This window comes from Tympanuchus pallidicinctus, unplaced genomic scaffold, assembly GCF_026119805.1.
Source record: "Tympanuchus pallidicinctus isolate F22 unplaced genomic scaffold, pur_lepc_1.0 scaffold3, whole genome shotgun sequence".
NCBI lineage: Eukaryota > Metazoa > Chordata > Aves > Galliformes > Phasianidae > Tympanuchus > Tympanuchus pallidicinctus.
In genome coordinates, this window is record NW_026294747.1 from 89293673 (window position 1) to 89310275 (window position 16603).

A 16603-nucleotide genomic window follows, 5' to 3' on the forward strand; every position below is an offset into this window, starting at 1 on the left:
TAGAGCCCATGCTGTGTGCAGGACAGCTGTTTGGCACGTTGAAAGTAAGGAAGGCAGCCTTACCAGGGCTTCTACACACATGTAACAAAAAAGCTGAATAAGTCACAGTGTACTTCAACAAAGCCTGTAGAAACAGAAAGGCGACTTTTCCTGCTTATGAAAGCACCAACTTCAAAATCCACCAGTTTATTTTACTGGCCAAAGTATTAAACACTAAACAAAACAAGTCTTTAGTTGATACAATAGGAATGTAAATTTTCTTGTACAATTCAGAAAACACTGTAAGGTTAAAACCTTTACTAAAAATTGCTACAGCAAAACATCACTCAGCAAACCAAAAACTGAGGAAGTGTGGCACGTTCAGACTCAGACCCTCAGGTGAAGAAGCATCCAGCTGCAGTCATCCTGCTGGTTTCAGCAGACACTGTGAAGTGTGCACATCTAGTTTGCTGTTTTAGAATTACAGAATTAAACAGAATTATACACACACATATATGCAGCAATGTAAGCCTCAAACACTAAGAAAAGTTGTCAAATAATTCACTTAGAAATTTCTAAAATCCTCATAGACCACAGACCTACTCAGAAGGGTGGCAAAAAGTGCTGTATTTTTGTACTCCTCAAATCCGTCGGGTATTCAAGACAATTCAGTGGCATTTCACTCCCTTTTAGAAAACCCACTGCAGTTCTAGATCAAGTGGTTGGAGGCCATACAATTTTTGCACAAATGCTATAGATTTTCTAAACAAAAACAATTCTACTCAGCTTTTAAGAGTTTTGAAAATGTTGCTGTTCAAAGTTGTCATTGGCAACAGTTTCCTCTGATTCAAAACAATGAGGTCAGTTGTAAATGTCAGCATTCAGCAACTTCTGTCATTATAATTGGAGATGATTCACTCCCACATAACATTTTTTCCCTGCAGAATGTTGCAACTATGTGTGACATTTGGAGTGCATTCATCAGAACTACCTACCACTGGGTAGACTACAATATGTAACGATAGAATAGCCAGAAAATAGGAAAAAACTGCTTCTTTAGTATATATATATATTTTTTTTAAAAAAAAAAAAAAGAAAAAAAAGAAAAAACCCTGCTTGTTTAGTATACTTTCAGTCTAAAATGATCAGATAATGCTAAAAAAACCCTGAGGCTTTCAATATTTCAGAAGTAACAAGAATTAATAGCTTTGTTTCTGGCCCCACCTTCCCTTCAATTCTGCGTTGGAAGCAGTGCAGCACATCTTCTGGAACACACTGCAGACATTCAGACAATAAATAGTTCTGCCTTCCTTCCCCCACTGCATTTTTGCATACTTTTGAAGAAAGCAGCACAGCTGGAAGTTATATTATTTTCATTAGTAAAGAAATTGTTGAGACTGTCAGCATCAAGGAGTGATGACTGTTCACTAAGACATGCTTATTGCCTGTGTCACCCCAGAGACTTAAGCACACGTACTTACAAGGACACACACGTATGGAAGCAGCAGGCTCTGGTACCAAGAAAATTTCCCTTCACTTCCTAAAGGAAACATGAAGACTCAATGTAATCCTGATCACACCAACATGAGTTTCTGTTTCAGGTTCAAGTGAGACCACAACTAGAATCATTTTTTGTATAAAATAAAAGGATAAACTAACCTTATTGACTTAACAGCATCCCAGTCATGTTATGTATCTACACCCGATGGCATTTTAGATGCTTCAGGACTGGCATGACTTGCAGCTGAGGCGGCTACATCTCCCAGATATAAGGGATGCCTTTGACATAAACACCTGGTTTGAAACACTATCTACTCTGACACAGTCCATGAATTAAATGAATCCATACCAAGAGAACTACATGGTAGTTCTAGTTCCTCAGTGCTAACTCATAATCAGTGCAGTCACATTTGCCAATTGCAATTTTATCTACCTATTCTCATTTTTATTTCAATTTTAATTACTGTGTTTCCATGATATTGTTAAACACAACCCCACAAGAGGAAGTCAGGTGGCAGCTGGGAGTTCTGCGGGTTATTTTTCATCATATCCAACACAAATGTCAAGGAAAGGAAGGAAGAACATTCAGTATGTGCTTGCAGTTCTCCAGCTGCCTGAAAAACCCTTCTATTGCCTCGCTCTATTGTTACTTATGTTAGTCCAGACATGCTGGTCAATGTGAAACAAACACATTAGTATCAAATGTGTATTTCAACAAAGTCTAATAATAATTAAAAAAAAAAAAAAACAGTAACAATACAGGCAACTTTTCTGCTGTATGAAGTACTTACAAAAGCATATAATTTCAAAAACTACCAGTTTATTTTACTGGCCAAAGTATTAAACACTAAACAAGTCGATAGTTTGTACAATAGGAATGTAAATTTTCATGTACAATTCAAAAGACATTTCACTGTGAGAAGGTGAAATACTACAATGCAAAAACAAAACAGTGTCATTCAACCAACTGAAGAACATGAGAAAGCATGGTACATTCATTTACACTCAGACTCAGCTGAAGACAAACACCCATGGACTGCTGCAGCTACTTCAACAAGTTGAAGGAATATTATGAAATGTGCACGACAAGTTTGCTGTCTTAGAAGTAGAATCATACGACTAACCGCCTATCAGTTACGTCTTCTCATCTCTTAATTAATCAACTACAAACCTGAATAACATTAGCTGCTTAAGTGTTACTTGTGCTTCAGTTTAAGTTAAAAAAAGGACACCAACGTTCATCTCTAGGCAGATCAGAAAGTCTACCAGAACGTTAATGTTAGTGCTCGGGTCTGTTCCGAGGTCTTTCTATGTCCTTGACACAAAGGATCACTAGCTGCAGAAATCAGGACTGCTGGGAATTAGCAGCCATTAGATCCTCACCTCGATTCCACACCACGCATCAGGATTTGCTGTCTATCAGATCATCACTGCCACTGATTTTTTGCTTCTCCAAATTTCCACGTAAACCATTTTAATGTTTGCTTTTAATTAAAGCCTGAAGCTTATAAAAATTGGTATCAAACAAGGTCACCACACAGGTCAGGTAACTTAGAACATGTTACACTTCAACGATTTCTAACTAGAAAAATAACAGATACAAAACACTAGCAATTACATTGCTAGTTATATTTACATTGTAATTTCCCTTTGTGCTTGCAAGTTTCTGAAAGTACACATCCTTTGGTACTATTAGTCTCAAGTAACAAGTTCACGGTAAATGCAGTTACACTCCTGAATTGTTTGATTCAGTGCAAAGGGTTCATACCTTATTTTCCACACGATACCTCTACATAAGCACATCTCTTCCTCCTCATAAATAATGCAAATACCAGTGACAGCAACTTTTCCATGAGAAGTTTTGTGCCCAACATTTAAGAAACTGAAAGGAATAGAGTCAGCCACACTTGTCTGAAAAGTGACTATTAGAGTCGGTGATAAGAACTGCCATCCACAAGTACTGCTAGCACGTGACATTTGGCCCAGTTTCAAAGATTCATATATAAACCAAAATGCATCTTTACCTCAGATACTTGTAGGCGTACAGAAATATGAACACTGCAGTGTATACTGACAAAAACCACCATAACATCAAACACTAACTGATGCTTCTAGTTTTAACCTCACATGTAAGTATACCTTCCTCATAACTCACAGAAGAGCACTTATATTCTTACAGTGCCATTCCAAAATGTTGTACTCATGCTGCAAGGCTCCTCTTAAAAGAGATACTTGCAGTTTTATGTATGCTTAGTAGTAGTGAGTAGTAGAATCTGGGATAGAGGATCTCTCTGTCCCCACATAGTGCATCTGTAAAAAGCCAGACATCTTGGTCAGTAGCTAAAACAATATTTGTTAATTTGGTAAAGATGCAAACTGCATGAAGTCATAAAGAATTGGAGGATAAATGCAGGATGTCAGAGAGGAACTTTCCAACCTATTAGAAGCTGACGCAGAATAATTAGAACTCTATTTACCACTACTGTCAAACGTGAGCAGAATAAGAATTTACAGGTTTGAGATTTAAGAAAGTAACACAGGACATACTAGGACTTAAGGTACAGTACCAATATCTGCATAAAACCCCGTATTTCATTTTGCCAATGTAATGGTATCAATCTGTTGACAAAGTTATGCTAATACTAGGAGGTCGCTGTTGATTAGGTTGTTTGCTTAATGCTGGGAGGTCTGTTCTTTCTGTTCCATAGATAAGTTTTTCCTCCTGGAGACTGCAAGCTGAGAACCTGTTTGCCTCTGTACCAGATACGCCTCCACGATTATTCACAACTGTGACACCACTGACCTGTTCAAAGGATTTACTAAACACAGTCGTGGTAGTTCTGGCCAAACTATGGCTACCAGGTTTAGGCAGGGACTGGCTTGTTGTCAGTGTCAGTCTCTTCAAAGAGACAAGCTCTAGGTTCTCACTCAGGGCTCTCTGAGTTTGCTTTCGTGACAAGTGTTCTCTACAGGTTTCTCCTTCTTTTTCTCTTCCTGCAGCTTTGCTTCCTCCAGATCTTCGTTGGCTCTTCCCTAAAAGGTTCTTACTGCTCGTGTTGCTGCTATTAGATAAAGCAGACTGACTTGTGCTAGAAGCAGCCCTAGAGTAAAAACCTTCATCAGTTTCAGATACTTCTATCAGTTCTTCTTCAATTCCTAAATCTGTATTTCCTGCGTGGTAGAAAAAAGAAAAAAATAATTAACATTTGCCTTTCTCACATCTATTGACTTTATGCATTACTAGACCTTGATATTTACAAGCATGAAGCCATAAAGCAACAGCACAGAGAATAGAAGACCAAAACTTACCTATTACATTTTGTAATCAAGAATTATTAGGATATAAAATGCCAGCAAATAATGCTGCATTAACTAGATCAAAAAGCATGCCTAAAATTTCATTCTGTAGTGATTCTGATTTAAAAAAAAAAAAAAATGCAGCATTGTTAATTCATGCAGATTAGAAATAGATTAGAAGATACCACACAAAAGTGCAAATCTCATTTTGAGCAAGTGCTCCAATATAAGTTTTTGCAAAGCTCAGTAATTATAAATGATCTGTGATCAACGGCCCAGAAAACCCAGTGTGGCAGCTGTTCCTTCAGCAACCCAAGAGTGCATTATTACTGAAAGGTCACCTTCTGCACTATAGGCCTCATGACATGAGTTGGAAACTCATGCACAATGGAACATGAAACCTCCAGTATATCACAAGTGGAATTTGGAATATTTTAGGTCTACAGGGAGACAATTTTCACTTCCTTTTTGATCGATTCTTCATAATGTTCATCATTGGATTTTGTAAATCCAACAAATATGTTTAGGAAATTCAAGGAAATGTTGAGTCTCACAGTGTACAGTTTCCAGATCAAAAATATCTGCTTGTAAGTATGTTGTCATTGTCCATGGCACAGACAGAGCTGTGTGCAATACATGCATTTGTGTTATTACACATGCAATATATTAACTGCATACTTCAATTCTTCAAACATGCAGCAGTGATCCTTTCAATCAGTGGTACCTTAGAGTGCAGCTACAAGTGCTAAAACTGCACTCTGCCAGATGAGTTTATTCCATCCTCCATCATTTTTCTTACAGATTTTTGCCTCCTGATTTCTGGCATGCATTTGCTGTCAGCTCTAGGGTCTGTAGCTGTTTCCTGTACTCCCTGTATATGCTGAGCATCATTCTCTGCTAGTGCTCTGCTCTTTTCCCCATTCCCGGTTTTCTCTCCAGACACATTTGTGACACTAATTTCAGGTATGACAAAGTTGCCCATTTCAGTAGCATCATTACCATTCTCTGCTTGTTCTAGAATTAAAGATGGATAAGGAAAAAAAAAAAGACAAAAATGATGCCTGAAACAAAACATGAAACAAAAAACAACAGAAACAGATGATTAAAGCATTATGAATTAAAGCAGATGTTCACACATTGACCTCTTGTTAATCAGCAGTATTAGTGAGTATGAAGTTCTCTTCTTAAATAGTGTGAGTCTATCTTCCAATGATCATCCTTCACCCACATACTGGAAAGTCCCACATTCAACATTTCAGTTTTGAAACACTATTTTATCTGGAGGAGACCCTCCCCCAGTTCCCACCCTGAGGATCCCTGTGCAGGCACAGTGCATTCCCAGGCAGCATGCTGCAGCCCTTGGCTCTCTGCTAACGCCACTGCTGCCTGCATTCATCACAGAAGAGAAGTCAGTCCCAGATAAAGAAAGATATTCTGACAGGGATGGACATCACCATCCCTCAGTTAAGAAGCTATCCCTGCTTTTACCTGTCATCATTTGTTAACATGATTCTTTCTAACTGACTAGTCAGCTACTTGTGGAAGTGTCAATTTAACAAGTTGCGCTAGTCAATGGAAATGGAATTAATAGCTGCTGTTATTAGCTACTGATTTTCTAATATTTGTCAAGAAACGAATTAAAAGTTGCAATTATTCATCCTTCTAAGAGGTCATCCCTTCCACAGAGTTGTTTTATCAGTAACACAGTAACAGTTGCAACTGAGCACTGTGAACTGCAGCTACATTAGAATATCATTATACACAGCACTTTTTCTAGAGACACATGAGCAGAAAATTAAGTGAGGAAACCATTGGAGCTCTTTGGCTCCAATGGTCTCATTACACAGGGCTGGGGTAGCTGTGCCTCTCCTACAGCAAATCTCCAAACCGGTTCCCTCTTCCCCTGTCAGTGCCACTGGAGGCATCTTACTCCAGCAGAGCTACTTCCCACCATCCACTGAACTCCACGTGCACAAGTCTATTCTGGAAACTTCATTTACAGCTGGGAAACCAGGCTGAGGAGAGGGCAGAACAGAGCCTGCAGTCAGTCCCTTCTCCACTAAGAGCAGAAATGCATTAACAAACAGCTGCTCTAGAGAAAGGAGATTCAGAATGCACCAAGTCCACAGCATAGCAGAGACTGGAAGAAAAGAGGAAGAACTTTCTACATCACACATTGGGTGATAATAGCAATAATTAATTATTGTGGTTTAGTGATGTGCATCTCTAAATGCAATTGTGTCCTATTGTGTATCAACACGCCCCATCGCTGCTGCATTCCCACTGCTGTCACCACTACAGTAAGGAACTGAAAAAAAATAGGTCTTAGCATAAAACTGGCAAAACTAGTCTTATAGACAAAACTGAACAGTTACACTGATTTGAAAGCTAACAGATATATGCTGTAGCATTTGTAGGAAAATGCAATTGAGTTATGCTTTCTGAATGTTTGAATAGTACAACCAACCTTAACATTTGCATTTCACAATTACCAGCTGCTAAGAACTAATAAAAATGATTTCAACTATTGTCCACCTCACTGCTACAATTGCCTTTATCATTTACCTCTTGTATAAGTAAACTGCCCACATGGAATGCAACTCAGTTTTAACCATCAGAGGCTCAAGCTGCATTTCCTACATAATAACATCAGCACCTTGAATTATTCACAGGAGTATCAAGCTCCTTTCTCCCAAAATCAGTATTCATTCCAGAACCCCCTCCCCAAAAAAGCTGTCATTATTTCAGGTAATACTGTTTCAAAATAAATAAAATAAAGGGAAATTCTCTCCACAGAGATTCAAAGACTGACGTATCTCCTATGCCTTGTGCACAATCTCAAAGTCAATTCTTGCAGTGAGAAAAATTAGCTTGACTTTATTCTCTAGTCAACATCTTTGGTTTTGTTACGTACCCTACTGTCACCTGCTCAGCTCCACTTACTCAGTCTGTCCCATCACAGCATGCCTTACATGCACACAAGTTTTTCCCAACAGCTCTTTGTGGGGAAGTTGGAGAGATCTCAGATTTAGATTACTAAGAAAAGCATTGCTAGCAGATGCCTTTTTTTTTGCCCTAGCTTCTGTAAATAACATTTCAGTGTTTATAAGTTACATAAACTGCACAATTTCTCTGCTTTGCCTCTACTTGTGAATAGAAACATGGATGCCAATTTTTTTTTTTTTTTTTTTTAACAATAACACAAAGGCATGAAAAACTAACATTAGATCAAATTCCCTTTAAGCTGTATGATTCAACTCAAGCCAACCCAATGCAGTAGCTCCAAGTAATCTGTCAGTAAGTGGTGGCTAATATCAATTCGCTCTAAATCCTATTCATGAGTGAGTAATGGATCCATTCTGCAAAAGACTTTTGCACTTAGTACCTCTGTCAGAAGCCCAAATCAAGGATACCAACTTGATTTGAAAACAAGAGTCCTTCTCAGTAACAAGAATTACAATCTTGTTAAGTATCCAGTGTCCCAGAAGTTCAGAAATAAACTGTTATTTTTAATAAAATAACAATAAAAACAACCCACATGCTTCTCAATCAGAAATGTGATCAGCTGAGATTCTTTTGTTTTTTTTTATTCTATACCAATAGACAGATTTAAAATTGCTGCCCTTGCAGCCCAGGGGACATTTTGCTTTGTGAGTTCTCATGGCCCATGTAATGCATAAGAAACTGCCTCTCAGCTGCCTCCTCTAGCTTCTGAATCCATTTGTGTAACTCACTTTGTATTGAAATACAAAAGTAAAATCTCTGAATTGATTCTTTCTTTCTCTCTGTGGCAGAGCAGTGGGTCAGAAGGTACAAGGTTTGTCAGCCTATTTCTACCAGCTTCAGTATTCATTTTAATTCTAGAAAGCATCTGTAAGCACAAGCCTCGTTATTCTTTCTGTACACCTACCCTGAAGATCTATTCCACATCATTCATAGAGGACTGTGGGACACTGAATTTTATGAGGAGTTGGAGACATTTCATTCTGTTTTTAAAGGCTTCTGTTCCAGTCATAAACAACAGGGTTTTTTGTTCTGTTTTAGAATTTTCTGATGAGGTTTTGGAGTAGCCTAGCTCAAGTGCTACATACTTGAAACACTTGCCATGTAAACCAAAAAGATTTTGCTGATCAGTCAGAAATACAGTCCTTCTTTACATCCTGTACCACTAGACCAATACAAAGCTTTTTCAATAACCCAAATAGAATGATGACAAGAGTTTGTTAGTGGAAGTCCTCGGTGTTCCTTGATCTTCAGTCCTCGACCTAAATACTCACTACTTCTCACTTCTGTCATACTAACTAGATTATCACTGTTTATCTTTTCCTGCTCTTTACCCCATTTCTACAAATCCTACTTATATTCTTATTACCCTTCCACCTTAGTGCTATCGCTTACAGTGAACACTTGTCCCACCATTGGTTCTTGACTTTCTCTCAGTATTGGCCCTCCAAGAAGAAATAGTTGTAAGAACTTTCACATTCTTGTATTTGCTGAAAATAATTGGATTCCCATTAGGATAATTTTATATTTCATTTTCTTCTGTAAATGCAAGAGCAAAGGAAACTTTGTTTTAATACTTCCAATTCCTCTGAATGTGTATAAACACTCAGTGTCCCTGATCCGCGTTCCCATTTACCACTTGAAAATGACAGCAAAACTGCCAAGCTTTAGAGGACATCTGCATTTAGAAGCCATTATTATACAGTATCCTGACACCAGGTCAATATTTCCTCCTCCTTTTAAGCAGGAAGAAAGGAAAATAAACAATAAAGGCTAAAATGTTCCTTAGCAGTCTTGAAATCTCAGAAATGACTTACACTCTTACTACTGAACCACACTCATATCAAAGACACTAATGTTCTGCTCCTCGTCTTCGCCCACCAGTTTAAGTTAACAAATCAAGCATTTTATTGAAATGAAAAGAACTTTAACTATTGTAACTTCCTTTGCCCTTCCTCGCCTTCAAAAGCTTACTACTGGAATCACACCAGCATGCATCATCACTGCTCAGAAATCTTTCTTGTTATTTTTAAGCCCTCTTTTATCAGAATATTTATAATCTTCAACAGCTACCTGAAATATCCCCGTGTGGTGCATTGTTGTTTTTGCTTGTTTGTTTTTTTTTTTTTAAACACAGATCTATGCAATAATTTTTTGAACTGAACCTTTGTATAATCAAAGAATATTAGGCTGTTACAATCACAAAATAAACAAGAGAGTTAGGCAAAGTAGACTATGATAACAAAGAGAATAAATGGAAGGCTTACCCTTATGTTGGGCTCACCACAAAACACCAGAAGGAGGAATCTCCAGAAGAGATCCTTCCCCCCTGGTAGCCAGCTCTTAAATAGGTCTAGGAGGGATGGAGCCAGGCTCCACCCCTTCTGGCAGCACAGCTGAATTGCCTTCACCTGTGCTCCTCTGGCTGACTCCTGGCTCGCCTCAGGTGATCAATCAGAGGTTCAGGCCGTGACTCAGCAGTTCCCATACAACTTTATATATACTACAAAAAAGTTCTTATAGCACACATCATATAGAAATCATCATGATACTGTTTTAAAGTCTTTATTTAGCCTATTAAAAGAACACTTATCTACACTGACTCCTCCCTTTCATCAGAATTACAAACACAGCACAGCAAGCCACTGGAAGTTTTGATCTCTGGTTCAGCATCTCTTCCCCCACCTGAATCTGGTAGAAAAAGTGGAATACATTGATTGTCCTTTTGCAGTATATTCAGCACCATTTTTTTCTACTCCTCAGCATTGACCTGTGCTTCACTTTGTTGAAGCCCTTACGCTACTTCACCTCAAAAGTAATAATTTACCCCTTCTAGCCTTAAATATTGTTTTTATTTAGATAACTTAAAACAGATGAGGCACTGTAGCATATTTATTAAACATTTGCTTTGCTTCAGGTATCATACACTACTTTTCAGAAGAGAACAGGAACATAAGTCTCTTGAAAGAATCAAAAACATTGTACAGCAGCATTTAACAAAAAGATGTTCCATTAAAAGAAAAAAAACAGGATTGAGGAAATAGAGAATATACTTTCTGATCCACTAAATTTCTCATTTACCAGTTATCAAACTATCAGCCACTTGCTTACCATCATCAGCAGAATAGCACCCATGTCCAACTGTGACATGTTTCATCTAGTATATATAGCATCTTCACACTGTTCCAGATCCACATTAATAATGTAAGTTTAAGAGAAATTATATAATTTTAGGAATAAAAGCACAGCGTCAGTTCACTAAGGGCATTCTCATTAGCAATGACAATGCATAAAGACAAAACCCTCAATATTATTTTAAACAGGTGTAAGAAACTGAGAAACCATTGTAAAATGTGCCTCTTACCGTGTCTTTTCCATCTGTGCCCTCGGATAGACATGCTAGTCACAGCATTTCTTGATATCCTGGATGAAGTAGGTGTAATTTCAACCTGAATGCATTTTGTACCTTCTTTAGTAGACTTCATGGCACCCTGAGGCAGTGAAGCTTTTATTGCATTAGCAACCTAGAGCAAGGAAAAATGCAGTTTAGGCTTGTATCAGGAATGGTGTGGAGAGCAGGACTAGGGAAGCCATCCTGGCCCTGTACTCAGCATTGGTGTGGCCTCACCTCGAGTACTGTGTTCAGTTTTGGGCACCTCAGTACAGAAAGGACACTGAGGTGCTGGAGCAGGTCCAAAGAAGAGCAACAAGGCTTGTGAAGGGCTTGGAGAATATGCCCTGCAAGGAGAGATTGAAGGAACTGGGGCTGTTCAGTCTGGGGAAGAGGAGGCTGAGGGGAGACCTCACTGTTTTCTTCCAATATCTGAAAAGGTGCTGGTCTCTTCTCATTGGTGACAGGGTGACAAGACAAGAGGAAATGGCCACAAGTTGTGTCAGGGGAGATTTAGGCTAGATATCAGGAAAAAAAATTCTTTACAGAAAGGGTTGTTCAGCACTTGGAATAGGCTCCCCAGGGAGGTGGTTGAGACATCATTCATGGATGTGTTTAAAAACCGTTTGGATGTGGTGCTCAGGGACATGATTTAGCAGAAGGTTGTTAGAGTCAGGGTAGCATTGTTACAGTGCAGTTGGACTTTATTATCTTTAAGGTCTTTTCCAACTTGAGGTATTCTATGATTCTATGAAGTTTTTAAACATGAAGGTTGAAATTTTAGAAAATAATTATGTCACTACTAGGGATCCCTAGCAGTTCATAAAGATTCAGAATTAGATGATCTTGCAATCCAAGCCATTCTATGATTCTAAGCCATTCTATAAATTTCCTTCTTCCCTTTTAAGCGAGAGGATTTTTTACACATGATACGTATGTTCATAGAATCACAGAATCACAAGGTTGGACACGACCTGTAGGATCATCTAGTCCAACTGCCTTCTCATTACCACTGCTACCACAAACTAAACCACATCTTGTAGCTCCTCATCCAGGTGCCTCTTGAACACTGCCAGGGACGGCGACTGCACCACCTCCCTGGGCAGGTTACTGCATACAACTCCAATTTATGTCAAATAAGCACACTAGCATTTTGCACAAGTCATAAAGAATGCGTGGTGCAATTTGCTTTTACAATTAATTTGTATTTAAGATCTGTCACTATTTAAAGCAGAGTCTTCAGTTTAATGACTATATGACTATTACTTAACATTAACTCCAGAGTGCTTCTGCACTATCATTACACTTTCAAGTCTTAGAAGTGTTCTACTGTAAACCACTTATTCACTTGGGAAGATGATAAAATAACTAAGTACACTGAAAACGTGTGTATATATCCTTATAGATCTAGCTACTCAAACAAGCAAGACACATAGGCCTCATGAGATTCAGGTTCCTCACGTGACGTTCACAGAAAGTGTTTACTGAATTAAAAACTACTTTAAAAATGTTGGACTACGCCACCTACCAGCAGAGGTTCTGGATACAGTTCCAGCTGTGCTCTATACAAAATGTCATCCATAGCTTTACGAGCCAGATCCCATTCTCCATTATAACTGCAAAGTTAAACATATACTTAATAGTAAGCACCTCTATCAATGGATGAACCTTCCTGGTCATGACTTTCAAGAAATTAGTGTCCCTTGGGAGCTCAACTGAGAGTTAATCCACTTGTGCTTATTATCAGTAAGCCTGCTACTTTAAAATGTTGTTCCGAATTAGTGCATATGGAGGCACTAGTTTTATTTTTTATTGACCTCTTTGAGCAGCTTAAAAGTAATATTGCTAGTCATTGATCAGCTAGTAATGAAATATTCTGAAATTCCAATAGGATGGTCTTAATATTAAGCCACCTTTTGAATACCCCCATGTTACTAGCCTCTGATTATTTCAGTTAATGAAAGAGCTTTACATATCAACACAACTATCAAAGGGTGGATGACATTCAACATTTTAGAGAAAGAATGCTAAGACTTTTTGCCTTAACTAGATTGATGTCAAAAACGTGGACAGCAGACAAAAGTTGGAAAAGGTTTTTTCAGGTATTTTTTCACACCATCAGTTATAACTGTTAAGTGTTATTCTAGCCTTCATTCCTCAGTATCACACCGGTAATGTCATCTAAGAAGTTGGTGAACTGTGTTCTAATCCTGAAGTCTTTACTGCTACACCCAGCACATGTCCATTAGAAAATAAAACACTTCAGAAGTAGCATGCCTAAATGAACATATAAGTTAAGCTGGTGCTTCTTTATCTTGTGTGAATAATAAAGAAAAAAACACCTCTCACTTACAAGGCATAATAAATCCCTGTTAGCATTTGCACCATGAATTCAGATGAAACTGGAATCCTGCTGTTTACTCCCTTATACTTTCTCACTTGTTGGCGAGGATATCCGCAGACACAGATTCTAAAGAAATAAGGCATTTGTCACTAGTAAATAATGAAGAACCACCTTTGTATAGAACACCACTAAAATAGATGTTTGGTGTGTGTTTTAACAACAGTAGACCCAAGGACAGTGTTTATCAACTGAGAGCTAGAGCAGATCATTTCTCAATATGGAAGAAGGGAATGCCCTCTACTGGCAGTGTTCAAATCCTTCAAAATAGAGATACCCTTGATGGTAATGTTTATACCACAGTTGAACACTGAAAACTACCATTAAAGTCATTCTCAATTAAAAGCATTTTCAGCAGAGTAGACAAAAAATATTAATGGTATTTGAGGAAATGAAACAGAAAAAAAAAGTATGAAAATAGCACACAAATTTCAAGCAAAGAGACCAGAAGAATCACATTTTAAAAAAACATTCTACACTCCAGTAGAAGTCAGCATTTGAATTTAATTCTGATCCAAATTCCACATCAAATTTCATAGTCAAAAGATTCAGGAAATCAAAGATATTGTGTAGTTAAATATTCACTTATTAACTGTTACTTCCAGACTTAAGGAATGACTTCTGTGACATTAATAAAAGAATTTCCTTCTTCATAGCACAGAAAGTATCCATTTCAAAAAGCTTCAACTCTTCAGCTTCATTACTACCAGAGAGCTCCTAAAACACTACTTTAAAACTCATTTATGGCCCCCAGCAAAAAACAGATTAAGGTTGTATTGCTTCTTAACATTCAAATTACAGCTGTAACAGAGCTTTCAGGACTCCTCTTTTTTTTTTTTTAAATGAATAACAACTTTGCCACTAACTTACTATGCTTTTTTTTCTTCTCTATTCTGCAATGCATCTTCTGCTAAGACTAATTCAAAACAGAACAAAACAAGAAGAAACAAGCATCCATTACTCATTTGTTTTTCTGGATGTTTCTGTTTGTTTACTTGTATGAGGAATCTAGAACCTCAGAGCTACTAGTGGCAAACAGCTGCTCTGGGTCTCCTCGGTTGCCTGAGTTAACAAGAATGCTCTGACTTCCTTGATTCAATGTCAACTTCCAAAATTCCAGAGAGACAAGTTCACTAGCAGTTCTTTCTCTTTAAAAAGAAAGAGATAAAAAAGGATGAATGCCTCAGCTTTGTCTTTTTAGTTGTTGTTATACCAGATTTAGGGAATTTCTAAAACATCTGTAGGAACGAGCATATTTCTAGCTTTAGTAACTACTATATTTTCAATTAAGTTTCAATTTGTACAGCACTGAAATGTTTAGTAAGCATGCAGTGCAAAGTTAACCAAGATCTTAGAAAACATTTCTGAATTATTTGGATAAAACACCTAGTACTACTTCAATAAAAACATAATTCCTTAGATTTGACTTCTTCCTCCAGTTTACAGCACTGCTTATAAAGCAGGTCATTGCTTCTCCAATTCTGAGATCTCAGTCCACAGTCAATTAAGAGATACTTTAAGGTAAGTAATGCAGCTATCCTTTTTTTTTTTTTTTTTTAAATTAAGTTTACAAGCAAACTTTGGGAATGAAAGGACTTTTTTCATTATTGTTTGCTAAGTTCAAACAAATTGCATTTCAACTTGATAACATTTTAAGTATAATCAGCCTACAGAAGTTACCTTGAGCAAATTTGACACAATGACTGAAGAGAAATTGCAGGCATGTAGCTTAAGGCAGCATTGTAGCAGAGCAGAAGGAAAGTCAACACTTCAAACCTGGAGTTTACAGAAAACAACAGGTTATATTACCAATTTTACGTTGTTTTTTTTTTTTTTTTAAACAAGTAAAACTGTTTTACAGAAAAATTTGCAAGGGTTATTTGAACAAACTTGGTTTAATTCAATAAAATTATATATAAAATTATTATATTGATCAATGACTTGCGACTGCAAGCCTTCGCTTTTCCTATGCATCCTGCATCTAAATTTAACACACATAGAAAAACAAATGAAAGAAAAACCAGCACACACTCATTCATCTTCTGTCTACAGTTATTAAAAATTCTTAGAAGATTCTTAAATGATTATGAAGATAAATCCTATTATACAATTTCACCTGTTCTGTGCTGTCAGCATCTCCCTCTGAGGATGAGGTCCACTGTACACCACCCTGGACAAACCATGCTGGGATAAAGCTCCTTCAGTAAGAGCCATGGAGCCAATACTGGAAGGCTATAGGGGGAAAAAAAAAAAAAGAAAAAATTAAAACACATCCAACCTGACGTCTTGCTACAATGCAAGTAAAAACAGACAAGAGATCAGCATCACCATATTTCTACATCAATTTTATCTGAACACCTAGATACCTTCGACTTAAGAAATCACTTTGCAGCAGGTAAAATACAAGGTTTCAGAACAGGAAGAAATACAGTTGGTACATGCATATCACTCAGTTATGACTACTGAGTCTTCAAAAGGCTCCAAAGAGCAGTTAGCAGCAATGAGTAGACTGAGAAACGTGTTACTAGGTCATGCAAAATGCAAAGACTAATTTTCACTTTCATTCTTCACTCACAGGCCCAAAATCACACTGCCTTTCACAATCAGTGACAACTTTACGCTGTAAGTGCCACTTACTTCATGATATACTGAAGGTTTGGACAAAGATGGAATAGTGAAACTCAGCACTTTGCTGTGTCCCTCTTTGTCAACTATCTCCTGAAAAAGGCAGAAGACAACAAGACACCAAGGGTTATATTGTTCTACAGAAACCAGACAGAAGATACCTTCCTGCAGTATATCACTGGAGTGGAACATTGGCAGGCCTCTCACATCTGTAAGTTAGCAGAAAGCTAATGAGTTAGGCAAACAAACAACAAAAAAGGGACCACACATCACAGAAGAGCACTGAAGTACTCTGGATCAAAACCCTCAGCAACAACTTCTGAAGCAGACCTAACCAAAACCACACAGCCTTTAATTTTAAATTTCAGCAGCAAATTTCACTTATCCAAAGGCAGAGATTAGAAAGG

General features: G+C 37.6%; 1 protein-coding gene across 8 annotated transcripts in view; it reads right to left on the reverse strand.

Annotated features, from left to right (window-relative positions):
• Window positions 1–2279: 2279 nt before the first annotated feature.
• Window positions 2280–16603, reverse strand: part of HYCC1 (hyccin PI4KA lipid kinase complex subunit 1) — a 48738-nt gene continuing 34414 nt past the window's right edge. For 5 of the 8 annotated variants that reach the window (XM_052693734.1, XM_052693733.1, XM_052693738.1 and 2 more), the window contains 7 exons: window positions 16209–16289; window positions 15688–15803; window positions 15252–15347; window positions 13524–13640; window positions 12699–12786; window positions 11144–11303; window positions 2280–4650 (listed from right to left, as the gene is read on the reverse strand). In XM_052693734.1, coding sequence (XP_052549694.1) covers window positions 4094–4650; window positions 11144–11303; window positions 12699–12786; window positions 13524–13640; window positions 15252–15347; window positions 15688–15803; window positions 16209–16289 — 1215 coding nt within the window. In that variant the 3' untranslated portion in view covers window positions 2280–4093. Of the gene's footprint in view, window positions 4651–5500; window positions 5791–11143; window positions 11304–12698; window positions 12787–13523; window positions 13641–15251; window positions 15348–15687; window positions 15804–16208; window positions 16290–16603 lie in introns of all 8 variants that reach the window. The other 3 variants (XM_052693737.1, XM_052693736.1, XM_052693735.1) reach the window with 3 other exon arrangements.